The sequence below is a fragment of the Balearica regulorum genome, chromosome 28 (genome assembly GCF_011004875.1).
Source record: "Balearica regulorum gibbericeps isolate bBalReg1 chromosome 28, bBalReg1.pri, whole genome shotgun sequence".
NCBI lineage: Eukaryota > Metazoa > Chordata > Aves > Gruiformes > Gruidae > Balearica > Balearica regulorum.
The window spans coordinates 1,492,036-1,517,618 of record NC_046211.1 but is presented as its reverse complement, the minus strand read 5'-3'; the positions used below and the strand labels follow the sequence as shown (position 1 = coordinate 1,517,618).

Sequence of the window (25,583 nt, the reverse complement as noted above, 5' to 3'; positions counted from 1 at the left end):
TTCCCTCCTCTTGCTTTCCGCTCAAGCTCAGGTAAGTCTGGCAGCACGGATGGATTTTCCTTCTTTGGGGACACCTTTCCTGGCAAAGGATGCGGAACACGGGTTTAATGTGAACCCCGCTGCTGGAGTGCGGGGATGCTCGCAGGGTGGTGGGATGCACGGAGGGAGGCAAGGACCAGTCTCAGGGCTGGGCCATGGCCATGTTGCTACACCCAGCTGATGAAGTCCTCCATCGGTGGATGCAGGGCACTGCTCCAGACCTGGGGGGTCTCCCTGGATCTTGCACAGGACTGTTGGGGGTGGGATTGCAAAGGGGCCAGGCACAATGGCCCCAGGATGGAGGTGCAGGGGCAATTAGGGTGGTGGGACATGCAGCAGCCCCTGACAGGTCCCCTCTCCCCACAGGTCACCCCGAAACACCACGATGTGCTCCCGCCAGGACAAGGACCAGTGCCACAGGCAGGAGCGCTACACCCGCCACAGCAGCGGTGGCTGCCACAGCAGCGGTGGTGGGGGCTGTCACAGCTCCGGCGGCGGTGGGGGCTGTCACAGCTCTGGCGGTGGTGGGGGCTGTCACAGCTCTGGCGGCGGTGGCGGCGGCTGTCACAGCTCCGGTGGCAGCGGTGGTGGCTGTCACAGCTCCGGTGGCAGCGGTGGTGGCTGTCACAGCTCCGGCGGTGGTGGCTGCCATGGGAAGCCACAGGTCCAGTGCCAGCAGCAGCAGCAGCAGCAGCAGCAGCAGGTCTACCAGCTGCCCTCGCAGAAGCAGAAGTGATGGGCTGTCCCGCACGCCCTGGCTCCAGCAGCAAAGGCCACGCATGGACCACCTCCCTCTGGCCTCCCCAAAGCTCTGCAAGCCCCGGGGCTGCCCGGCTGCAAACCCTCTCCTCTGCCCTCCAGGACCGTCGCTCCCTGGGGAAGGAACATCACTTGTGGTTCCCTGCTGCCTCCGCCTGACGCACCAGGCTGGGCTTTGGCCCCATGAGGTGCCCATGAGACAATAAAGCATTAAGTTCCCAAGACCTCTCTTGTGTTGGCCTTTCCTTAAACTCCTTGTCCTTATTTTCCATGCACGCTGTAGGGGTGCAGCTGGATTAATAAACATGCTCGTGCCATTTGTGCATAGTTGGTTTCTTTCTGAACCCTTGTGCTGCTCCAGTCAGTGTGGATCATCCTTGGGTGCTCACCAGCTCTGCTCTCCTCCATCAGCCGGGACCGACAGGTCCCAGGTGATGTGGAAAGCACAAAAACATCTTCCCATCCCACAGCGTGTCCTACCTGGGCCCTACACCCCGGGTGTGATGCCGGGTGTGGGTATCCCCGGTGCCCCAAGACTCCCAGGGCTTTGCATTTCTGCCCCATCCCCTTGGAGCTTCCCCATCACGACAACTTTTACTACACAGCTTTGAGCAGCTTCCTACCCAAGTAGTCTACCGGCGATCACCAGGTGACTCACAAAAATCAGGCAGGCATTGTGTTGTACAGTATTTATTGCTTCTTTTATGGTATGACAACCATTTATGTAAAATGGAGAAAAATAAGCCCAAAAAAAAAAATCCTTTTGGATATTTACAATGGAGAAACATCACAGTTAAGATGGCCGATGTATTAACCCATTCAGACAGGTAACAGCTGAAGGATCGGATCCTGCACTCATTAGCTTGAGGGGAATAAACTACCGCAGAAAACATCCATCCGTGTACTAAAGTGATCATAAAGCGAATCCTTGTCAGAAACTACATGTCTTCCCCTGACTTTCCGAAAACTTGCAGATGGGGATATAAATATTACAGACCTGATAACTGTCTGCAACATTTTTTTCCAGTGAAACTCAGGGTTTCTACCATCCCCTCCTTGCTATTAAACCAGCCTTGTATCGGTTTATATATCGGGAGCAATGTTTTAACCAAGCAGGGCTGAGGAAAGCAGTCCTGTTTCCTCATTCTCTGGCCACCCACTGTTGGTAGTGTTTCTTTGTGCAGCTTTGTGCAGGTTAATTACGCAAATATATGGATAGAAGTTTTCCATAAAATTTAAAAAAAATTAGCATTGGGCTTCCCTTTTTTTAATGGAAAAGAAAGCCAGCATGCAGTCCCAGCTGCATTTATTAGACTGAAACATCCTTGTAAGACTTGAGGTGCAATTTTTGTCATTCCCCCCTCCAAACCGGTGGGAATTTTGCTGTTGACTTCAAATGAGCTGGAGATGAACTCCCAACCACAGACCTTTAATTTTCTCCGAAGAATTGCCACTCTTTATTCATTATTACTGTACAGCCTGAGTCAACTAATCGCATGGCTCATTCCAGCCCTATTGACTAGTGATTTTTCACTTTCTACCCATTAAAAACAAAAGGAGCTCATGGAGGAAGGGGTTGATATGTCAGCCATTGCTATGCTGTTGTGTTTATGAGAAGAAAACAGCAAATCTGCACCCACCCACCCACCCACCCACCCCCAGCCTTCAAGCTGCATTTGCAAAGCACCCCAAAGACTCAACCATGGATCATCGAGACCAAACGAGAGACCCGGGGTTATTTTCCTCATGGAGGTAATACGTGGAGTAGGGCACGGTCTTCACATCTCCTCTGCCACTGGTGCAAGGGCAGGCGTTGCCTGCACTGGAGGAGCAGAGAGAGCCCGAAAGGTGATCGTACCGTGCCACATGTTTCTGGCGCCTCTGTCCTTCGCCCATGGGGCAATTCAGGGATCCTACAGGATAGGGAAGAAAACACATGGGGGACTTTGCCCACAACCACCTCAAAGCCCTGCTAAGGCTTGCATCCCTCCCCACCAGTACCCATTTCCCCACCGCCCAACACTGCAATACCTCTGCTTTGCACTAAGCTTGCGCCCGATAAGCTTGTGCAATTTTATTGGAGTTATTAGCACTGATTAAATACTCTCTGGGTCCCCGTGGAGCTGGAGCTCGGCTCCTGGCTCCATCCCATCCTCCCCAATGGATCAGGCTCGCTGGGACAACCGCAAAGGGTAAAGCAGACCCAGGGAGCCATTCACCCCCTGGGGGTGACACCGGTCCCAAGGAAGCATCTGTCCCTGCCTAACAAGGCAATTCAAATGCTATCCAGGAGGTTCTCCTGCTCGCTGGTCTCCCTGAGTTCTTCCTTACCTCCTCATCTCTGTGCCCCAGGAGCAGTGGCAGCCGCCCTTCAGTAGACACAGTGTTTGGCAGAGCCCCTCTCCTTCTTGTTCATGGGCTCGGTGTCCGAATCCGGCAGGCTGGTGATGTATCGGTACTTGCTGGTGGGTGACCTCTGAGAGGACAAGAGTCCATCAGACCTTCCCAAAGGGACAATGTGGTGAAGGCTGGGTCCCCTTATTGCAAGGGCAATGCAACGAGAAGGATAGTTGCAGCAGGCAGCGGAGGCTGCGCAGAGTCCAACACTAAGGTTTCATGGCATGGTATTACACCTGGATTTGCTCAGGGGGGAAATGGAGGCACAGGGGGACCAGGCACCCCTTCCTCACCCTTGAGGTCCCCATCCCTGGAGGAAAATGGGGACAGCGGGACCGGGAGGGGTGCACAGGAGTTTTGCTGCCTTGCAATACAAACCCAAGGAAATTGCCCATGATGCTCAGCTCCAGAAAAATCAAAGATTGGAGACATCCAATTCCAACCCTGGATGTGGAGTGGGTGTTGCAGGACCCCTCATCACCCCTGACCGCCCCTAAATATCACCCTGGCACCTTTCCCATCCATCTTTGCACCCTCAATCCCGTACAGTTACCTTGACAGGAGCAAACTCCTGCTGGATCAGCTTCTTGAACTCACTTCTACTGAACGGCTCAGATTTCTTCCCCTTCCTGGCATTGCCCTGGTAACTCTCCATCATGTCAGTGATGGCTTTAATGAGCTTAGACATGTCTCCAGTCCTGGAGAGGAGCAAAACTTGAGGACACAGCAAGGTGGCAGGGGCAGCTCTGCCTGCAGGATAACCCCCACATTCCCTTCCAACAACTCAAAACATATTCAGTTCAGTTTCAGCCTTTCTAAATTTCTTTGCCAGAGGTAAAAAGAAACATCCCTTTGCTGGATGCTAAAGGTGGGCTGCCCACCACCCTGGCTGCTCTCGGGACTTTCACCTTAGTTCACTTCATTACTCCACTTTCCCACTCCCTGCTCAAATTAAAAGGATGAAGTTCCCTGTAGCCATCTCAGGCACTTGTCGGGTTGAATGAATCAGCTCTTGCAGCTAAGGAGGAAAGTGCCGTGTCCACACACCCGCCACGCTCAGGGCTGGGCGGAGGGAGTCCGGGCAGCTAATTCTGTGTTTGTGTCTTTAGTCCCTGCTGCCCCAAGCCCTGCTGGGATGGACCTGTTGGTAAAAATGACCCTGAAAACATAAAAGCTCATTTCAAGTACAAAAAGAAACAGCGGAGACTCACCCTGCTCACCTGCATCAACCAGCCGACGGGCGCAGATCGGACTGGTGGGAGCAGCTCTGTGCGAGCTCCTTGCAGGCTGCCGGGGAGTGGGTGGAGGGTGAGGATTTCTTCTGGTCAGTCCTGTTCTCTGGCTGCCTCTCCGCATTGCTGCGCTTCCCAGGGAGCCTCCCTCATTATCCTTCCCCGGGGAGGATGTTTACCAGCACATCTGGGAAAGATGTATGTAGGTCAGCGTGCAGCTCTGCTCTCCACGGGTGTTGCTCAGGGACCAGAGCGGGGAGCACGTGGGTTTGCACTGGAGACATCTCCTTGGATCAGAAAAAGCAGCTAACCAAAGGTTCTCTTCATAAATGAATGTTTGCATTTAGCTTCCCCCAAAAGGTTTTGGGTTTTTTCCTTTACAACCGAGGTGATTTGTGAGTTCGTGGGGCTTAGAAAATGTCATAGACAAAAAAAAACCCAACAACTTCCTGCAGAAAAGGTGCGTTTAATCTTATTTTTGAGGCTGTCGCACATGTCTCGGGTGGGCTGCCACCGGGCCCAGGCTGCATTCACATTTGCCTAGCTTGGACAATGTCAGCAGAGCTGTGGTTTCTTCTGCGAGAAAAGAGAAAGAGCACTGAGCTGCTTTTCAAACAAGGCGGCCTGCTCCCAAGAGTGACGCCAGTGTGGGGACACCCAGTGACGCCAGTCCCGGGTGGCCATGGCCAACAGGGTTATGAGCTCCCTCCAGTGGAAAAGTCACCTACCACACACAGGGACAGCCACCACCCATCCCAGCAGCACGGCCTCGGTGCATTTCAGCCCGGATGGAGCAAAACGAGCCGTGCACGGGGCCAGGCTGCATTTCAACCCCAATGGAGCACATCAAGCTGTGTACGGGGCCAGGCTGCCCCAGGACTCCTGGGGAAAGAACAAGGCACGGGGGCTGCGGGGATGCTGCAGCGAGGCAGCCAGGGCAGGACGCCTGGCTCTCGGCCGATTCTCTGTGTGGTCTCAGAGAAGTCAATGACCCCAGGTTTGCTCACCTGGAAAGGGGGAGTAACAAGCCCTCCCTGCTATGAAGGGTGTGCCAGCTTTCATTAAGGGCTCAGGCATTGTCCCAAGATTGCCAGATACGGTACGAAGCCAGATGAGATCATGCTCTGCATCAGTCTTCCCAGGCGGCATTTGCAGGGCCGGGTTCGTAGCAGCGTGTTTGGGAGAGGAGGGGTTGCTGGAGCCAACCTCTGCCGCCCACGTACCGCTGCTGACACCGCCAGCGCGGCACAAGACATCTCTGCAATTAAGTGGGTTGTAAATGAGATGCAGACTGTGGTCTAGAGCTAAATTTTACCCTGGCACAGCGAGGCGAGAGGCAGCAAGTCACTGCAGGCCCTCTGCAGCAAGGGTTTCCTGGCACACGGATGCTTTCAGTGGAAGCCGGATTAGCCCAGGGGCTGCTCTGGCAGCTTATGGTCCACTGGAGCTTTTGGCAGAGCCCGAGCCCTGCGGGGAATCACTTCAGGGCTATATCTGGGATGGTCAGGCAACTGAGCACAGACAGCAGCACAATTTACCCCGCAACCTTTTGGGGTACAGCCTTGCCAGGTTGCTTAGCGCAAACCCCACAGAGAGACCAACATCCCCACAATGTCTCTCCATGAGCTGGAGCACCTGCTGATCCCAGCCATGCCTTTGATGGAGACACAGGCAAAGGAGTGTTTTCTCACGGGCTGGAGTCTTGCCGATGGCCAAGTGGGTTTCCACTTTATGTTGGTGGGTCCCTATCCCTGTATGAATGATCTTGGAAGAGCATCACTCTGCCATGGGCACGGCATATGCCCAGGCGTGGGAAGGACCCCAGGACCGGGGATGCTGGGGGGGGTGGTCAGGCACAGCAGTGCAGGCACCATCACACCGGGCAGGAAGGGCTAGTGGAGGAAGATGGGAGGGCAACGCATGGCAATGGCACCTACAACCGCCGTACTCCTCCCTCCACTGCTGCCACCCTGATTAGCACACATCCGCCCAGGGAATGAAGGGAATTAGGAGCAAAATTGCTCTGAATCACTCTGAGCCAGTTCCTTCCGCCGGCTACTCCCTCCGAGCCCGCTGCCACCACGGTGCCATCCTGCGGCAGCACGTCCCCATCCACAGCTGCGTCAGGCTGGCTTCGCTGGGCTCTGGGCGCAGGTTGGTCCACGGCGGCAGGTCGTCTCCTGGCCACGGTGTGCCAGGACTGACCAGTTTTACCCCACTGTGGCTCATCCCTATCAGCATGTCTAGACTGATAACGAATGCGACGCGCATGGTGCATCAAAGTCCCCGGTTGCCGCAGCGCTGGGCATTGCACAACCCTTCCTGTGTCAGCCACCAAGCTGCTGACCCCACGTGGAGGGGTCTGCGGGGGGTCAAGGGGGTCTGCAGCAGGTGGAGGAGATCATCCATGGGTGGAGGGGGTGCGTGGTGGCCAGGGGGACCCGGCAGGATGGGGATGCTGGGTTGGGTCCCAGCTGGGAGGCACAGCTCAGCCCCAGCTGGATCATATCCCCTTGTTGCAGGTCGTTCATAAAACCCAGCCCTGGAGGCTTCTGCCCCTTTTCTCCAGCCTGGGAGCTTTGGGAGGGGGTCAGCAGTGTGAGGAGCTGGCAGGGCCACCCCAAGGCTGTTTTGATGGGACTGGATGGGGTGACAGTTAGGGGAGACATAGTCCTTCAGCAGGGCCTAGGCTGGGACCCTTGGGAGGGTGCAAATGTGAGCTGATGGCATTGCACCTCACCAGGGCAAAGCTCAGAGACAAGAATGTGGGGTACAAATCCCCCCCGAACAGGGAAAGGAGGAGGATTTAGCATTTATCTGCATCCACCATTTACCTGCTGCCTTGAGCTGTGCCCTGGAGGATCCTGTTCCCCGTAGGACACGGGTAAGAAGAGCTGATGTGGTAGTGTTGGGAAAGAAAGGAGCTTTTACCAGCAGAACTGTGTGGTGGCTTGAGCAGGGGGGGCTATGAGAGAGGAGTTTGGGGTGTTTAAAAATCGGTGTGTGCCCTGATGCTGCTAGCTTAGCCCAAAAATTAAGCTTTTTTATTTTTCCTGGCACACAAATGAAAATAATCCTACTTATTGCAAACAGCACTGGTGGTGTAGAAATAGGGGATGTGATGGGTGGGGGGTCACAGGGCTCCGGCTGTGATCGATGGGCCAGGGTGCAACCCTGGGGAGCAGGGCAGGACTGTGTGGTTCCCCTGGCTCCTCGGGGGCCAGTGGCCACCCCAGCAGCCTCGGTGGCACATGCCACCAGGTGGCAGCAGGAGCCTGGTCCTCAGCTTGCAAAGGTCGAATCCTGCCTTATAACCTGGGGGTGAAGGCAGGTGGGGCTGGAGGCTGCGCACCGCCTGCTTCGGGCTGCTGGAGATCTGCTGCTGGGGCAGCAAGGCTGGAGGAACCCGGGTGCCATCCCCATCCCCAAGCAGGCAGCAAAGCACCTTGCCCGTCAGCCTGACCGAGCACCCCTCTGCGGCACGGGGTACAGCACGGTTGGGGTGTATCCAACACCTTCTTCCTTGCATTGCTTTGGTGTCCCCTCTGTTTGGGACCCGCGAGCTGAGTTAGGGTGAAAGGTTGTGAATAGACTTGGGGATCGCTCTGCCATTAAGGGAGGAGCTGGCGATCACCTCTGTTTGCTCACAGCGCCGAGACGGTGTCCTGGTCCTGTTATGGTCAGGGTATGTGGTGGCTCGTTCTTTGCCACCTCTGGTGCGATGGTCCAACAGCCCCAGCTGGTGACACAACAGGAGTCCCGCACCCCGGGTTTCAGGCAAGTGTGAAGTCCTGTTGTGTTGGCAAATATCCTGTTGCATCAGCACCACGAGCTTTGAGGCTGGTTCCTGTCAGGATCCTGGGGGAGGTTCCCAGGGAGGTTTGTGGGTGCCCCCAGCACCCAGATTTGTGTGCTTGGCCGCTGCACAGGGAGACCCCTCTGCTGCAGAGAGAAGGGCTGACCACCCAATGGCAAGGTGCTGAGCTCCTGAAAAGCTGATCTGCTGCACATGGGACCTGAACCACCCTTATCCCAAAAGCTGGGCATCCCCTTATGGGCCAGCTCTGGGGACAGCTTGGTTCTCGAGGGTGATCTTCTGCCCTGGCAGAGTGGTGGCAATGAACCAGCTCCGCTCTTACCCTCTCCAGAGACCCCAAAGTGCTGCAGGATTGGGTGCAGGACCCGTGTTGGGTGCAGGATCTGACTCCAGAAGGGACCTGCCACCCTGTGCAGACTCAGGCAGAGCTGAGTGGACTCCTGTCCCTGCGGCAGATTTTTACCTTGTTAGAAGGTGTTTGACGCTTCAGATGTCAAAACGGACTCCAAAGGAAGCTGAAGCAACCTGGCCAGCAGTGGTGAAGCAAACTTGCGGTGGTCTTGTGTTAACCAGGAGGCTTGCTTCAGTGCTGCTGGTTTGGGGAAGCTCATGGCAGGTTCCTTCACAGAGCACGGCGATTTCAGGGCTTTGACTCACCCTTAGGAAATCACAACTGTTCCTTCCCCCCCCCCATGCCCCCCCAAAAAAGACATTTGCAAATCAGTAGCCAGGCTCTAAGCACGCACAGCGGGAGGCTGCTCAACAGCATCTTAGGCTCACCCACTCTGGGAAGCTGCTGTTAATAACAGGCACCTCCTCGGTGCAAACTCAGGATGCTCTGAGTGAGGAGTTGGGGTTCTCAGCTCATGTCCACATGAAACCCAGCCGTCAGACCTCGCTGCTGGCTGTGGCACTAAAACTAAATGCACACACCTCGCAGCTCCCTTCCAGCCCCATTCCAGGGCTCTTTAGTGCCCTAAAAAGGGTGCTCTTCCAGAAAAGGGTGCTCATCCATCCCCATCCTTCCTTCCAGCTCTTGTGTACCACCACAGCTCGGTCTTAGGAGACATGTAAAGTGTTTTGAGGCCAAAACAGGCTTTTTTTTTTTTTTTTCCCTAGCTGGAAATGCAAAGATCTGTCAAATTATACTGCCTTCCCTGACCTGTGGAGCACATTTTAATGTAATGAGTATTGGGAGCAACGGCTGCAATGAACCCTGCTCTCCCCACACATCCACCTCGCCCCTGAGAACCTGCAGCCTGTCTCCAAGGTGGGTTTGCCTGGTTTAAAGCCACGCTGGGAAAGGGTGAGGTGCAGGACTGTTGCCTTGAGGAACACGCACACAGACACACAGAAGAGCTTTGACAGCCTCAGGGCAAAACTTTATTTGGCAACAAAACCATCAAACTTGAAGGAAGGAAAAGGAGGGAGGTGGGCAGAGAGGGATGGAGGGGAGAAAGCCAAGGGCTGCAAAAACTGCGTGGGTGGCTTCGGATGGGAACCACAGCCCGCCTCAGTGATGGTGCTGATGTTTGTGCTGTTGTTGCTGCTGCTGCTGCTGGTCCTCGACGTCGTGGAGGTGTTCGTGGGTGGCAATGGTCACACGGGTGATCAGCAACATCACCTCGCAGAAGCTGATCTGCGCATCCTTGTTGATATCAAGGTCCTTCATGATTTCGTCAATGGTGAGCTTGTTTTTCACGTGCTGCAAAGGAAGGGACAGGGTGAGAGCAAACTCCCGTTATTCACAGCTCAAGCTTCTCGCTGGGACCCTCGCAGGTCCCCAGTAGCCTGGTGCTGAGTGGTTCCATCCTTACGCCATCATCACCCACTGCTTTGGGTACAGCAATGATTCACCCGTGGCGGTAAGGCAATAGGAGAGCAGCAGGCTAGCATCACTGCCGGGGCACCACGCAGTGAGGAGATGATGAAGGCAGAAGTGTTATTTAAGCCACAAATCTCTCCTTTAGCATGTTGTATTATAAACACTTTACCTTCTGCTTTAGCAAAGTGAGTTACAAAAAAAAAGGGGGGATTTTGGCTGATATTTCTGACATTATTGCCGCTAGATGGCAAAGGAACTCCCGGGCAATATGATACTGATTGTTGCGGATAAGGTGATGAGGGTAGATATCTGGCTGCAGGTTCACCCAGACCTGTGTGGGTTTCCTTCATCTGTCTTTATGGAGCATGTTTGGAAAGCAGCAGTCGGACAGGGACAGTCCGGGCAGAAGGTGTTGGGGCAGGAGAGCAGAGTGTGAAGGGAATGAATCTAGATCCTGGAGGTATTCAGGTGGTGGGGTCCAGCCCTGCTCCCTCCCCATGAGGGCCACAAGAAACCCTACTTTGACTCCACTCACCCTCAGGTAGTTCACAAGCTGCTTCTCAATCAGGATCTTCAGTTCCCTCTTGGTCAGGGTGTCTCTGTCCCCCTCCCGTCTCGAGTACTGGTGGAAGACGTCAATGATGACATCCATGGCCTTCTCCAGCTCGGAGAGCGGTTCCTGGATCTGGGAGGTCTGGAAGAGAAACAATTACACTGAATAATGTCAGGAGCCACAATAGATGGGGAAGTCTGATGTAAACCAGCGAGGCTCCGGTACAGCCACCTGCTTCACACCAGAGAAGGACGCAGCCTGGTTTTGTTCAGACATTCTTTTTCTGGGCTAAAATTGAGCTGGCTGTTTAGAGTTTTCTCTTATCTACAAGCCAAAGGAGACTGAAGGGGGTTGCAGCCTTTGCCTGCTTCTGCTCCGGGATGCACAACTACAGAAAATAGCTGAGAGCTCATTTCTCCCCCAAAATGTGCCTTCTGTAAGTCAGGCACTGTTAGAGCAAGGCTCCCGAAATAGCTGGTGGCTGCAAAAACCTCTGCAGAGATACAGGGTATGAGAACTGGTGTCCAGGAGCCCTTTTAGTGGTCAGGCTGTGCTGTGGGAAACCTCTCCCAGGAGGAGACAGCTCTCCTTATAGGTTGTGCTCGGATGAGCCTGAGTGGAGATGGTTGTCCTCCACCAGCAACCGATGGCAGCTCACACAACGAGGAGAGGTTCTCTGAGGGTCCTGGCACCTCCGATGGCCTGACCGGCACCTGGAAAAGAACACGGAGACCTTAAATGCCCATATCACCATTGGACTTGCCTTGCTCATCTTGACAAAGTAGCGAGATCCACTCGGGCTGAAGCGGGACTGCTCTCAAGAGCAGCATCTCTTATAGCCTGGCCATCCGCCTGCGCCACTCCACCGGTTGTGAAATGCCTGTTTCATCCAATTCCAGTCCATCTTCATGACATACTTGTGCATTGCTTAAGGCTCCTGAGTAGTTCCTTAAAAGGGGTCTCTGCGGCTTTTCCCGCAAGGCCGGTGTCACGTACTGTGGCTGGGTGGCAGGGAGGTGGCCAGAGTATGGCCGTGTCCCTGCAGCTGGGTCCTCTTCAACCCCCTCCACCTGGCTATTGGGGCTGCAATTATCCATCAACCCTCAACAGAAGTCCATTCCCGTTGGCTTCTTCAATTTCACCAGGTTTACTCCCCTCTATAGGGATGTCTTCTCATGCCACAAGGCAAAGGGGACCCACAGCATCATGCCCGCACTTCTCCAATCAGCCAGCACTGCCTGGCCCTGTAGCATCCCCATCCTTGCAGACCTGATGCCCACAAGCACTGCATGGTCCTCTGCACCCCAAAAGCATCCCGCTGTCCCACTGCTCCACACAGCCCAGCACTGAAAGCGTGGTCGGGGTCACTTGTGTGACACAGGGATAGGGACAGAGCTGGTGCTGAGGGCAGTGCCCCAGCATTGGGGGACCATCCCCTGCCTGCAGCAAGCAGCAATTTATGAAAAACAAATAATATGAGGCGGGTTCCCAACCTGCCAGGGCTCCAGGAACTTCATTTCACCTCCTCAGGTCAGCCACAGCCTGTGCCAAGGGTGGTTTTTTCCCCACCCAAGGTAAGCTCTGAGGACCAGGTGTGGCTGTATTTTTACTGCTTAGGACTGTGTCCTCACTTTCTGGCTTTTTTTTTTTCTATTTCAGTGTTGCAGAGACCCAGCACAGGTGCTTTGGCTCAGAGCAGCTAAGATCAGGAGTAAAACAAGATTTTCCAGTGCTTCTTCATTAAAATGCTCTGCCTGCTGATTCAGCTGACTTGTTCAGGGGTTTGTTTAACCTGCCAAACATGATGCTAATCTCAGACAGAAAGCAGAGGCCAAAACGGGGCCACGGACAGGCTTGGGGGCGAGCTCCAGGAGCTCCAGATGAGCTGACACAGGGCAGCACGGTGCAGGGAGCTGCTCAGGGATGCAGCCCTGTTCGATACGCAGTGGTCACCCAGACCCCAGCCCTCACCGGTGGGGGTGCACTGCATTTCACAACAAGAGTGCTTTGATGCATGAAACAGCTGGAGAAGGGCCGGGGCGTTTCACAACAGGGTGTCAGGGACCCATCTGCTCAGTTGCAGAATTTTGTAGCAATTTCAGGAAACCATACTTTTGGTCATTTTATCAGCTGGAGGTGGAGAAGAGCAAGGATGGGTTATAGGGTGTGGAACAGGCCAGGGATTTCCAAAGAGGGATGGTGTCTAGACTCTTGGATGTGCCCATCAGGCAGCAGGGATGAGACCCCAGGTATTTCATTTTTAAATGCCAGCGCAGTCATTAAGGTGACCGGGGAGCCTGGGTATTGCTTAGGGTCCCAGGAACACGCTCTAGCACAACTTTTTGCCTGGCTCTGCAGGTGTCCTTGCAGGGGAATCCTCCCTGTCCAGCCATGCCTGTAAGCCATGCTGAAGTGGCTGCAGCAAGTTGCAATCCTGGCCCCAAGGCCACTGGGGTTGAGCAAGCATCCACTTGCTGGAGCTGCAGAGGGGAAGGAGTGGGAAGTAGGCGTCAGGCGGTGCGCAAGCAGCCCAGTAGCCATGGCAAACGAAAGATCTAGTTCGAGGTGACTCAGGTTGATTGTGTCCTGAGGACCCAAGCCCTGACAGGGCACCCCATGCTTGACAAGGGTTGCAAAACTCTTTCAAAATATACATTTACGGGCCAGCAGCTGGCTGATGCGGGAAGAGGGCATGGCGGGGTTTGTGACTATGTGGTTTGACATGTTTCACAGCAGGTTTTAGCCCAGGATCAGGATAGAACATATTTTTCTGGTTGCTTGACAGGGTTTTAACTTGGGGTGCTTGGGGATGCACTGAGCCCTGGCTCCTGAGCACCTTCGAGCACCATCAGACCAGTGATGCTCCAGCTGCAGCCTGGGATGAGCAGCCACCACGGGAGCTGGAGCAGCCTAGAGGTTTTCCCATCCTGGAGCTGCAGGGGAAAGAATTTCCCAGTCCTTTAGCTCGAGCCAAAAAGCATTCACGTATGTCTCAGCCATATCGAACAGCTACAAACTCAGCTGCTTGGTAGGCACCACCTTGGTCCAGCCCAAAGGGATCCGAGAGCCAGCTCTGCTGCCCGCACGGCACAACTGCTGCAGGGTGCTGGACCCCCTCCAAGCCCTCCTGAAGCTCTGGCAGGTCGCAGGGCTGGATCGGGCCATTGCACTTGTCCTTCCTGCCTGTGCTGCGACAGGCAAAGTGTTGCTCTCGCTCGTGCTGGGGCAGCTGCCTGCTCAGTCCCGTGGGGTGGTGGTACCTGAGCATTCGGTGAGGAAAAGAGCTGGATTACAGTGTATTCAGTACCCAGAAATGGTTTGTTGGTGCTGCAAGACATCTCCCAGCTGGTTCAGTCAGGGGCAAGATCCTTGTGCCCTGCTGGAGTCTGTCAAGGTTTCGGTGAGAATATTTTACTGGTGGAAAAATCCGAGATGGAAACCTCTGGGTGCTTCATCTTGGCTGGGTAGCAAGTGATTCAGGAGGGCTTGGGAGGGAGCACTTCAGATGACTTGTCCATGTGGGAGAACTCTGAAATTTCAGTTTTCATTGGGATTTATGGAAAAAAAATTTAAATCTCAGAGTTTCCCACGGACTAGAAGCTATATATACAGATAGTAACTTCCATGTGTTTTTTTCTTTTTCCTAAGAGGACCCTGGCTTGTTCTTGTGGTAAAGACTATGTTCTGTTGTGAACTGCTGTTGTCATGGGTATTAATGCATTTTTCCGCATCCAGAGGACGCACTTGGCATGACCAAGGAGGAAAAAGCTGGATGAGGATGGGCAAAAGAGGAGGTGCTTCCCCGAGCTAGGCTGACTCTGCTCTTCCCATTCTATGCAGAAACCTTCTTCTGCCAGGAGAAAAACCTCTGATATGACTGCTATATTTCACAGCTGATGGTTAAAGCCCTTGCAGAGCTCAGGCAGTGTCTTGCACTGGTTTTCTGGCCATTAATACCCTCCTAGCCCATCAGTTCTCCCCTCTTGACTCAGACCAGACACTGAGCAATAACAGATCTTGTCCACCCATCACATCTTGATTCATAAGCCTCTTCCCTCATGGGTTTTTGGGGTGCCTCACTGAGGCAAGCCTTTATCCCATGGCTGCAGCTGGTGCCCACCCTCCCCATCCATGAGATAGGAAGGACTCGGTGAACTTCAAGTGATGCTTTATTGTCTCACAGGCATGAGTGATCAAGCAGACAGAAAGCAGCTAGAGCCCAATTCCTATAAGCAACCCCCTCTGAGTTTCTCATGGGTCGTGCGTTGAGACTCAATGCTTGTCTGGTGTACAGCGGTCATCGCCGTGGCTGATGCGATGGGCATCATCGGTCAGCTTGGACAAGATGATGGTGAACTCCTCAAAAGTCAGCTCTCTGTCCTTGTTTATGTCTGTCTCTTTGAAGAGCTTCCTCAGGTAGTCCTGCTGGTGTCTGTCCTGAAATTGAGGGACAGGACGTGTGTTAGCATGCCCCCTCCCTGGGCTGCACACCCAGGCTGAGTGAAAACTGAGCCAGCTTTATTGGTGCATGCCCTGGAAAGTGTTTGGAAGCTGCAGGATCACCGTGACCCTCTCCTACCTTGCAGTTAACCCCCAGTTAAAACCCCAGGTGGACAAGCTCTTGTCCCAAGCCCCTTTGGCTGCTCTGAACCCCTGCAGTGGCAGGAGGGATGAGTGTGGATGGTCCCACAGCACATGGGCAAGCTGGGTCTGATCACAGAAAACCACTGTGTGGACCACAGCCCTTGGTGGGGACTGCACCCCATTCCCCCAGGAGCATCTCTGGAGGCAACCGCAGCCTCATCCCCCCTCCTACAACCCCCTGAGGAGAGCATCCCTCCAGGGAGTGCAGCACAGCTCCTGTGGCACTCACACAAGCTTGCAGGAAGTTCGGTGCCTGCTCAGTCAGCAGCGTCTTGAAATCGTTGAAGCTGAGGAGGTCGAGCTCTCCCTCCCGGATGCTGTAACGGTGGTAGACATCCACAATGGTTTTCAGGGCCATCTCTAGCGTGCAGTTTCCAGGGAACTGCGGAGTATTGGGAAGGGCGGTTGTGGTCTGGGTGGTTGCAGACATGGTTGAGTTCTTGAGGCACCTGCAGAAACTGCATGGAGAAATCTCAAAGTCATGAGGTGCATCAAAAATCAGGCACCCCACGCTGTGCTCTTGGCCCCCACCCCAGGCACCCCAAGGGGGGTTGAGCTGCACCTCCCCAGCGTAGCAGCAGATCTGCACCAGGAGCCTTGTCTCGCCGGAGCTGAGCAAGCCAGCGGTGCCCAGCGTCCCCGGGGGGCAGCCAGTGGCTCCTCAGAGCTGAGTGGGCAATAAGTGGGTTTAGAAATGCCTCTGAGTGACCTGGGGGCATTTGTCAGGCAAGTTAGACAAACCCATCAGGACTAGTCCCGTATCTGCACCATGTCACTTGCAGCAAGGATGATTTTAAGGAAGGGACCGCAGTTCAGGTATGGGCTCTGTTGCAGCCTCTGCCTGACCCTCCTCTGTGAACCTCCCCCTCGTCTTTGGGCTGCAAACCCTGTTCGCTGCAGGCACCGAGCACAGAGACCCTGCTCTCCAACGGGTGCCACCATGCAGAGATCTCCTTGTCAGCAGAAATAATTACACCTTCACTAAAGATGGTACAGAAATGCCATTAATTTATACTTCATAAAAACCTAGAATGGTTTGGGTTTGAAGGGACCTCCCAGCCCACCCAGTGCCACCCCTGCCATGGGCAGGGACCCCCTCCACTAGCCCAGGTTGCCCAAAGCCCCATCCAACCTGGCCTTGAACACTGCCAGGGAGCCAGGGGCAGCCACAGCTTCTCTGGGCAACCTGTGCCAGGGCCTCAGCACCCTCACAGGGAAGAATTTCTTTCTAACATCTAATCTAAATCTCCCCTCCTTCAGCTTAATGCCATTCCCCCTTGTCCTGTTGCTATATGCCCTTGTAAAAAGCCTTGTCATCTTATAGTCAAAACCAGCCTCCTACCCTGGCCCAAGTAGAAAGCATCACCCTGGAATAAAACAGGCATGGCATGAAGTGATATTCAAAATCACTTCTCCCTCGTCTTATTTCCTGCAAGACCCATTGCGGTGTTACTTACCCCTGTCTCCAAGGAGAGTTTGCAGAGAATGGGTCTGTTGCAGTGATCCAAAAGCCTGGACAGCCCTTTTATAGATGTCTGAGGTCCTCTTTCATCAGAGATGGTGACACACCTGCTGCAAGCAACAGCTTGAATTAGCATTTCCCGTACCTGGAAATTGCAAGGTGGGAACTTCTGAACCCCTCCCCATCTCATACCTTTGCACATAGTTCCTGGTTGCACCCACCAGGCTTTGGAAATGTTGTCCTTCCACCCCACCGTCGCCTCTGACAGGGCTGAGCTGTTCGTGTGTTGGACAAAAAAATGGCAAAAACACTGGATGTACCGTCACACCTCAACATGAGCATAAAGGTCAAGTCTGTCTTGGCGGAACTTGCCAAAACTTTGCAAGTTTTGCAACGTGCTGAAAATTTTGTGCGCTTTCACGCTGGTATAGAAGAAAGATGGGCTGTTTCAGAGAAACGTGGGTAACTTGGTCCCTTGGTTGTTTTTCATGTGATCTCTCTGTTTTCTACAATGCTAACTGGTTGAACTCTAGCAAAGATGAAGGCAGCATCCGCCTTTTAATAAATTGCTTTCCAGAGTATTTTCCATTACTTTCTGTTTTTGCATTTCTTGTACCAGACCTTTCTTCTTGCTCCAAGAACTTTGTAAAGGCAACTGTGCATAAAATAAGAAGAAAATCCAAGGTCAGGGTCTTTGAATGAAGCATTAACTAGCAAGTGTTTTGCAACAGTCACCTCTGTGTCACCCATCTTGCGTTAGCAGAACAGGTACTAGAAGAATGGGGAGACTATGAAAAGATTTAAAAATAAGACAATAGATTCCAGAAAGAGGGTAGGAACAGAAAAACAAAAGGGTAACCATTCCTGTTTGAGGATGCTTCTTGAGTGTCCCCAGGGGTATTATCAAGAACTGTTGCATGAGTTTTATTCTGGTATCCCTGACTCATTTTCTTGCTTTTTTTTGTTCCCCTCCTCTACTCATTAGGGACTGTTGACAGTCCAAAATTGCATCCTCATTCCCCAGCTGGCCTTGCAAAGCATTGGCCAAGGCCGGGTTTTGCCCTGTGCATTTGCATAGTCCCCACGCAGACAGACCTGTGGGTTCTGAATTCCCGTCTTTCCCAGCCGCGTTTCCCAAAACCTGCGTGGGAGGCAGCTCAGGATGCCGGTTCCCGAAAGGGGAGTGATGTCCGAGTGAGACCCAGGTACCCTGGCATGGAACAACATCTGCCTTTGGGCGACAAGGGCTACTCCTCAGTGGCAAAATTGTGGAGCCAGAGAGTGATCACCTGTGTTACTGAGTGCAAATAACCACACAATAGCCCCATGCTTCCTTTTGTGGTTCAGTTTCACATGGGATCTGCTTTTGGTGTCAGACAATGTCGGAGCCTCCTGAGTCTGAGGGTTTCCCACTCGGTGCACAGTAACTTTCCACTCCTCTTTTCCACTCTTTTCCACTCTTTTTCACTCATGTATCTGCTCCCCAGGAGCCCACAGTGGCTTGTAAATGTGGTGTGACCTGGTGGGCTGTTGCCCCACGCTAGCAAGAGCGTCCAACTTTATTGTGCAGAGTTAACACCAGCTCTCTGGAGACTCTCGGCCTCGCTCTTCACAGCGTTGGGGCTTGCAGGATAAGCATCAGTTGCTTTGTAGGTTGTAAAGCATTGTGCGCACCCCCAGAATGCTGCACCCCCAAGATGCTGCACCCCTAGCACCAAAGTTTGGTCTTGGTAGCCAACTAGGGAAGCAGCCTCCAGCTGTGCTTCACCCCTGGCATGTCCTTGAGCTGGTGCGAAGTGGGGCTGGGAGCACCAGTGCTGAAGACACTCTTGTGCAGCCACCGGCTGCTCCTACCCAGGAACCTCCCCGGTGTGATGGGGTGCCACGCACCCTGCTGTCTGCTGAAGCGAAGGGTGCTGGGAACCCACTGAGCCTCAGGAAGGCAGCGGGGAACGTGTCAGGGTCTGGCATGCTGCAGGACAGGCAGGCCACGCATCCTGTGCTGTTCAGCTGGGACCCAGCAGCACGCCTGTCCCGGGAGCAGGGTCCCGGACCCCCACTATGCCACCCTCCCTTCCCCATTGCTTCTCCAGTTCAATCTGCATTTAACCCCCAACAGCCACAGGCTGGGTGTATATTGCTATTGCATCCTCCCTGGAGACAGCAGGACACATAATACAGATGCATTTGGTGCTTGAAGAAAGAAATTTTATTTCAGTGCCATAGGCAGAAGCAGATGACAAAGATTTGGTTACAGGTTTTTCTGTGCTTGCAGGCAAATGGAAGGGATGATGCTGCTGGAAGAGCACAGTCCCATGGGCACAGTCACCCTGGGAACCATTTCACTTGGAGGGACCATGGTCGTGGCCGTGACCGGCATCTACATGCTGGTCATGGGTCCTGTGACCGCGGTGGGACCTATTGTGGGCATCAATGGCTATGAGGTTCAGCGTGGTCAGGAACTCGGTGAACTTCAGGCGACCGTCGTGGTTGCTGTCTGCTCTGGCAAAGAGCTTGCTGATGTAGTCATCGATGGACGTGTTAGGCTGCAGCAGGACAAACATGAAAAAGAGTCAGCCTGAAGCACAGCGGGGTTCAGGGTCAGCCCACAGCTATGGCATGAGGCTTGCACGGTTTCAGGAAAACCCTAGAAAAACCCTCCCTCCCTTTTGGGAGGCTCTCGGCCACCCCCATGCCCCAAAGAGGTCACCACTCCTGCGAGCTCTCGCCAGCTTTAGGAGAGCTGGGTCACGCTCGGCTCTTACCGGCAAGGTGTTGTAGAGGAAGGGCTGGGCGGTCTCCTTCAGCAGCATGGAGAACTCAGTCTTGTTCAGGTAGTCATCTATGGGGCGCTTCATGGCATACTGGTGGTAGATGTTGACAGTGCACTCCAAGGCGAGCTCCAGGTCAGTTTTCATCTTGCTAGGAAGGAACAGACAGCAAAACATTAAACCCCATCGGAGAAGGAGGACTGCCGTCTCCTCCGGGAGCCCCAGCCAGGTCTGGCTGCCCGGCGTGGTCCGGCTCATCCAGGTGTCACTTCCAGCAGTACAAAGCCACCGTTTGTCAAGGATCTACTCACCTGTGAGCAGCGCTGGGTCTGACTTCTGCGGACGGCGGTGCACGGGAGGAGAGGAGCGGGCAGGAGCAGTGACTGCGGAGTGGAGGCGATGTGTCTTTTATATTCTCCCTGAGCTACGATTTGTGACACCCTCAAATTTCCTTGGGGGCGATAACCTGGGGAATTGTGCAAGGCTACACGCAGCACGCCCAGGAGGCGATTTCTGGTCTGGCTCCAGGAACTGGCTGCTCCCAGTGTTAATGAGGGAGGGGACGCACCAAACTAGTTAGGGCAAAACAAGGAAACACCAAAAGAGACATTTGCAGGGAGCCAGCATCGCGGGTCGGTGACGGTGCAGGGGCTTTCCCAGGAGCCAGAACGTTTCTGCAGAGTTCGGGAGTCTTCACGGAAATGATGGAAGAGGAATTTTTCTGGATCGCATGAAAGGTGCTGGGTGAGGGTCTCCGGTGGGATGCTGCTGTTTTTTTCCAGTGAGGGATGTGGTTCATCGCTCCCGTATCTGCCCGGATGCTGTTGAATTTGGTTGGAGGTGTGGTGTCTGCCCGCAGCACGATGCTGCACAGGTGCTGGGGGGATGGCCAACGCATCCCACCCCCCAGTCACCTCTCCAAAATCATGAGCAGCATTCCTCCTGAATCATTTCTTTTAGCATCTAGCCAGGAAGCCAAGAAAGGCATTACAAATCCAGGCACGCCAGCGTGCCGGAAACTTGCCAGCCAATTGTAGGAGGCAGCATTTCCCAGAAGCTGGAACTGCTGCCTGATGGTAAGCAAGGGTATTGGCAATCACCGCCTCTTCCCGCTGTTGGGGGGATGCTGCCACTTGTGGGAGACCCCATGGTGTTGCCAGTGCCTGGCACGGGCTGCTAAACCCTACGTGTCCTGGGGGAAAGACAGTCTCGGGGGGCTGGTGAGGAGCCTGTGCCTGAGGGTGCCCAAGCCCTTCACCCCAAGTCCGTGCTTGGTGGGACTGGCACAGCAAAATGCTTCTAGGAGACAGGAAGGACAGCAGTGGTGAAACATCTCCTCATCAGCCTCCTAATCCAGGAGCATGAGGAACTGGTGCCAGAAAAAAACCTAAATTGCAAAAGAGTGAAACAAAGGGACAGGTTGTATGATGGAGGGAGACGGGCGCGTCCTCCCCGGGAAGGGGACCGACGCAGGACATGGGTGCACCATCAGCGAGACATGATGGGACACGCATGGGGAGGTGTGAAGGGTTGTGCCTGTGCCACGTGAGGACGCGGGAGGAGACACGCATGCACCGTGGTTCCTCATGCTGCCATTTGCTGCCCAACCCGCCACGGAAACCACGTGCCCGCACACCGGGAGCTCCCGGCACACGCCTCGCCTTGGGGAGTGCTTGCCATGCCATGGCAGCCCACGCTCCGGTGCAAGAACCACCATGGGGTGTTGGTATCTACTCCGTGGCCGAGTGCAACCGCGGGGCTGGGAGTGTTGGTGCCGCAGGGACGGAGCCAGTACAGCCCCGAGGGCATGGCGCAGGGCAGGGACCGGGGTGTGGATGGATGCAGGCAGGCTGGGACGTCTGTGAACAGCATCATAGCGGCTTCAAATATTCACAGATCAGGCATAAAAAGGGCCAAGGGCTTGTAGGGGGGTCCCTTTCACCTGCCTCTGCGGTGCAAGTGCAGTGCAGTTGTGCTCATGGGTGTTTCACTGAGCCTGGAGGGATGGAGATATATATATATTATTTTTTTTTCCTAATATCGATGTTCAGGTTAACACTGGTTCTCAGAAGCTGGGGTTCATGGAACAACTCCTACATCCTCCATTTGGGAGAGCAGGGGGATGAGCTTCAACCCCAGCCTCATGGCAAACCAGCTCCTGCAAATCCGAGGGTGCAGTGCCCGGGTGGGAGCCCCGGGCAGGATGGGCAGAGCATCACCAGCACCCATCAGGATCCATCTGCAGGGACATGCAGCCCCTCACTGAGTCCCACTCACCCTCAGCAAGAGAAAAAAAAAACAGTGCCGTCCATGAGGTTTTAATTTATTTAAGGTTCAAAAATGACCAGAAACACAGCAACAAAACTTTACAATAGGAAATTACAAAAAAACTTTACAAAAAGACCCCAAAATGCCCCTGGGGCCTCTCTCCCCAGATCACGGCCAGGGAAATTCACTTTCTCGTCTTTGCTACGGTCCAGGTCTAATCGGCACCGTAGACCAACTTCTTGGCCGCGCTGAGCTTCCCTCCATCCCCGTGCTGCCCCATGGGGCAGCACGGGGATGGAGGGGAGCTCAGCGCGGCCAAGAGCTGGTCCAGCCTTGAGATGGGGAGCGCCCAGGGCATCCCTCCCTCTCCTCCCCGGGGGATGATCCTTGCTTGTCCCAGTGCCAGCAGGGCAGGATGGGGCAAAGTCCCTCTGGACCCAGCTCAATTTAGCCCCCAGGATCCGGCCCTAAGCAGGCAGGGGGCTGCCCCACATCCCCGCCATCACGCCGCCCCGGGACGTTGGATCAGCTGGGGTCTGGTGGCTGCAGGGTGATTCATGGGGTGCAGCCCAAATGTGGGTACCGGTTACCTCCGCACACAGCCCGGGGGCATCCTGGGGGGAGGCAAAGCTGGGGCTGGATGAAGAGAAGCCTTCGTGGCATCTCTGCTCGCCGGTGCCTCTGGGAACAGCCCTGAGCCGACTGATGAAGGGACATCCACATCTGGAAGGGGCATGCTGCACATCTGGAGCCCGGCACGCAAGCCTAGGTTGGCCGCAGCTGTTCAGTGGGGGGGGGGGAAAGGGGGATCAGGGGGAGGAAATGGAGACTTACAGACATGAGCAGGACGGGGTCCGGTGCAGGGAAGGGAAGGCTGTGGCTACATGGCTTCTCACATTTATAGCCATGGGCTGAGTGGCCCCGGGGGGACAGGCTGGGTGCACGGTGGGGGGGGGGGGGAAGCCACTCCTCTGCACGCCATAACCCCACCCCGAGCAGGAATGCCACCGAAACCGCGAGGGTTCGCTCGGGGTGGGGGTGACGAGGGTCCCAGGTGACTTCCCAAGGTGGCACGTCCTGCCCTGTAGAGCAGCAGATGCAAGGACAGATGCTGACCCTGTGTGAGCTTAGTAATTATAGCTAAAAAAAAAAAATTGTTCAACCATCGCTGTTATCACGGCGCCGGTCGGAGACATTAATCCCTGCAGAATCGCCTGCCTTGCCTTGCACGCCTGCGGAGAAGTTACCGGGGCTGCAGGGCAGGGTGCTGCCGGGCAGAGCCCGTCGCTGACTCACGCTAACGTGGCCGGCGGGGATCAGTTCCGTGGGTGGTTTACGAGGGCTCACAGGAACACGGTGCCCATGCTGCAGCAGAGCAAACTCCAGCTGGGAAGCGCCCTTTCTCGTTATCTGGTACCAGAAACGGGGTCCCTGGGGCAAGAAACCCCCATTGCAAAGCACACAGAGGACTTTATTTAAAGCAACCTTTATTGAAAGAGCATCAGGAAGACAGTGGGAGGGTCACGGGGGCAGCGACGCAGCCCGTGCTCACTTCTTGTGCGGCATCTTGTCAGGACAGTCCTGGAAGAAGTCGTTGCACATCATGGCCATGCAGGCCAGGAAGGTCACGTACTCTTGGAAATCCACCTCGCTGTCACTATTGCTGTCCAGGTGGCACATGAGCTGCTGTATGCTGGCCTCGCTGGTTTGTCTCTGCACCAAGGCAAAAGGGGAGTTAAAATGGGGGTTTGCATCAAGGGCGCACGTCCCCGCGTCCCAGCATCGCCCATGGGATGTGACACCCCCTGCCCCACACTTACGCTGAAGCTGGGCAGCTCCTTCATGAGCATCTCCTTGAGCTCCTGCTTGCTGAGCTTGTACTTGTCCCCCTCCTTCCCTGAGTACTTGTGGAAGGTGGACACTATCACCGCCAGCGCCTGCTCCAGGGGACACGCCATGGGGATGTCAGCGAGCCTGGAGGCACCAACAGCACAACCGGGTGAGAGCAGAGTTCGGTGTCCCCAGACAACCCCATGGCAGGGGGGGTCAACGGTCTCCCCTAGCCCCCCAGACCGCACAGGCTGCTCCGGTGCCCCGCTCCTGGGCATGCACCGGGATGCATCACCGTTTCCTCCCTAATTCCACCCTCCTGCTAGCAGCTAGGCTGGGCGTTGCCATCTGGGACCGGTGCTGAGCAACCTCCAAAAAAGCCAAAAAAGGAGAGAATTGCGGGGGGGGAGGCAGGCAGGAAAGGGGCACATGAGTTTTTCCAGCCGTCAGAGGCAAAATGATCTCTGATCTCGGCTTGCTGCAGCAACAGCCTCATGCTCAGCCCCAGGGGAAACCTGCGCAGGGGGATCCCGCTGCGGGATGGGGCTGCGGCGCCATCGGCAACATCTGGAGGGCATCTGGAAGGCCAGCGGGGTGAGGAGGAACGGAGCATCGTAGGAAACAAAAAACAACTCACCCACAGCTCAAACGAAACAGCCGAGGACGGGACGGGCAGGGAGGGAGGCGAGCCGGCGTCAGGCCACGGCATTTATAGCCCCGCCTGGGACACCTCCCTCGCTACCCGGATGGGAAGGCACCAATGCTGATCCAGCGCCTGCCTGGACATTGGCTGGCAAAGGAAGAGAGGAAACCCTGGGAACAGCCCTGGCCCCCCCAGACTATCCCGCTCCTGCATTGCCAAGGGGGCTGGTTAGGGTTAGAAAGAGCAAAATGTGCCCCCCCCCGCCCTCCCGGGGCTGGACGGGGACCACCTGGTCGAGGAGCATCCCTGGGGACAAGGGATGGAGCCAGGGCAGCGGCAGGGACCTCATCCCCACCGCAGGGATGAGATGTCAGGCACGATGGTTTTTGGCAGCATCCCCAGGGATGTCTGGAGCCGCACAAACTCGAGCGGGGTTTGTCCACAGCTTTGTTGTTGTGCTGAAGTTTTGGGTAAGGTTGTTTGGGGTTTTTTTTCTGTTTTTAACTCAACTGCGAGAGATTTCTGTTTCCTAACTGTGAGGGCAGTGCGTCACAACGCCCCGTTGTGTAACGGAGCTCTATTTTAGTGGCTGCGTGTCCCAGGCACGTGTCCGGGAGCTGTGCGGGAAAGCCAAGAGCCAGCAGTTTGCAACCCCCTGCCATGGGGTGAACCGACTGTTCGTCGTGGTGCAAGGGCTGACAAATACCCCGAGTGTCCCCGAGTCTGGCTGAGCCCCCCTGGGACAAACCCACCCGCTGCTGCGGGGACCAGAGTGAGAAAAACAGGGTATGAAGCCCCACAGCCAGCTCCGAGTTGCTCCGATGCCCAGAGGGATGTGAAACCTCACCAAACACCGCACAGCATCTCCCCAGGTCGGGGGTTTCTGTCGAAGGATCATTTTGGCAAAAGAAACCCCCAAGCCTGAACCTCATCACCCTGTTACCAAGCGCAAACTGGTGTAAATTACTGGGAGGGGGCAGAAGCTCCCAGAAGCTCTTTCTAAAGATCTGGGGAAGGGGCAGGGGAAAGTCTGGAGCTGTTGGGGAGATGCTGGAAGGACTTGGGGGCTCAGAGATGGGGTCTGCTCTGCCATGCAATGGTGCAGAGGCTTCGCAAGGGCTTTTTGAATCTGGGGTGGTTTATCGGGGGTTTTGAGGCTGCTGGGGAAAGCTGGAGAGCAGCTCTAGCACCTTCTGCAAACCAGCCCAGACCTGCCAGGAGCGGCTGCGTCTTCGGGAGGGCGGAGGGAGGGGGGTGAGCTCCGTGCGTCCCAGCCAGCACCGCAGGCTGATGTGCTCAGGAACCTGCTGCTTGTCTGCAGCTCCGTGGTAAATCTGGGAGGG

At 55.1% G+C, this 25,583-nt stretch overlaps 4 protein-coding genes across 5 annotated transcripts; all 4 read right to left on the bottom strand.

Moving 5' to 3' along the window:
- Window positions 1-9,600: 9,600 nt before the first annotated feature.
- LOC104642555 (protein MRP-126) lies at window positions 9,601-11,429 on the bottom strand. The gene is made up of 2 exons (XM_010311552.2): window positions 10,605-11,429; window positions 9,601-9,949 (listed from the first exon to the last, which is right to left on the bottom strand). Exons 1-2 carry the CDS (start codon window positions 10,719-10,721, stop codon window positions 9,758-9,760), a joined length of 309 nt encoding a protein of 102 aa, XP_010309854.2. The 5' UTR covers window positions 10,722-11,429; the 3' UTR covers window positions 9,601-9,757.
- A 3,463-nt stretch (window positions 11,430-14,892) lies between these two features.
- Window positions 14,893-15,707, bottom strand: LOC104642554 (protein S100-A7-like). Its single transcript, XM_010311551.2, has 2 exons — window positions 15,496-15,707; window positions 14,893-15,059 (listed from the first exon to the last, which is right to left on the bottom strand). Exons 1-2 carry the CDS (start codon window positions 15,694-15,696, stop codon window positions 14,895-14,897), a joined length of 366 nt encoding a protein of 121 aa, XP_010309853.2. The 5' UTR covers window positions 15,697-15,707; the 3' UTR covers window positions 14,893-14,894.
- A 3,222-nt stretch (window positions 15,708-18,929) lies between these two features.
- Window positions 18,930-22,687, bottom strand: LOC142598500 (protein S100-A12-like). Of its 2 annotated transcripts, XM_075737197.1 has the most exons (3): window positions 19,811-19,881; window positions 19,494-19,650; window positions 18,930-19,274 (listed from the first exon to the last, which is right to left on the bottom strand). In XM_075737197.1, the coding sequence occupies exons 2-3, from the start codon at window positions 19,644-19,646 to the stop codon at window positions 19,071-19,073; spliced, it is 357 nt and encodes a 118-aa protein (XP_075593312.1). In that variant the 5' UTR covers window positions 19,647-19,650; window positions 19,811-19,881; the 3' UTR covers window positions 18,930-19,070. The 2 variants fall into 2 exon arrangements, 1 of the variants encoding a protein (XP_075593312.1); XR_012832664.1 differs by lacking the exons at window positions 18,930-19,274; window positions 19,494-19,650; window positions 19,811-19,881 and adding exons at window positions 22,095-22,532; window positions 22,602-22,687.
- Window positions 22,688-23,237: 550 nt separating this feature from the next.
- LOC104633619 (protein S100-A4) lies at window positions 23,238-24,389 on the bottom strand. Its single transcript, XM_075737196.1, has 3 exons — window positions 24,235-24,389; window positions 23,588-23,741; window positions 23,238-23,480 (listed from the first exon to the last, which is right to left on the bottom strand). The coding sequence occupies exons 2-3, from the start codon at window positions 23,723-23,725 to the stop codon at window positions 23,316-23,318; spliced, it is 303 nt and encodes a 100-aa protein (XP_075593311.1). The 5' UTR covers window positions 23,726-23,741; window positions 24,235-24,389; the 3' UTR covers window positions 23,238-23,315.
- Window positions 24,390-25,583: the final 1,194 nt, after the last annotated feature.

Excerpts from the sequence above, each read along its gene's own strand:
- LOC104642555 (XM_010311552.2), bottom strand. The coding sequence starts at position 10,721 with ATGGATGTCATCATTGACGTCTTCCACCAGTACTCGAGACGGGAGGGG. Across the intron at positions 9,950-10,604 it reads AGCTTGTGAACTACCTGAGG|CACGTGAAAAACAAGCTCAC; the intron begins GTGAGTGGAGTC and ends CTTCCTTTGCAG.
- LOC104642554 (XM_010311551.2), bottom strand. The coding sequence starts at position 15,696 with ATGTCTGCAACCACCCAGACCACAACCGCCCTTCCCAATACTCCGCAG. Across the intron at positions 15,060-15,495 it reads CGAACTTCCTGCAAGCTTGT|GACAGACACCAGCAGGACTA; the intron begins GTGAGTGCCACA and ends CCTCAATTTCAG.
- LOC142598500 (XM_075737197.1), bottom strand. The coding sequence starts at position 19,646 with ATGAAAACTGACCTGGAGCTCGCCTTGGAGTGCACTGTCAACATCTAC. Across the intron at positions 19,275-19,493 it reads TCCTCTACAACACCTTGCCG|CCTAACACGTCCATCGATGA; the intron begins GTAAGAGCCGAG and ends GTCCTGCTGCAG.
- LOC104633619 (XM_075737196.1), bottom strand. The coding sequence starts at position 23,725 with ATGGCGTGTCCCCTGGAGCAGGCGCTGGCGGTGATAGTGTCCACCTTC. Across the intron at positions 23,481-23,587 it reads AGGAGCTGCCCAGCTTCAGC|AGACAAACCAGCGAGGCCAG; the intron begins GTAAGTGTGGGG and ends GCCTTGGTGCAG.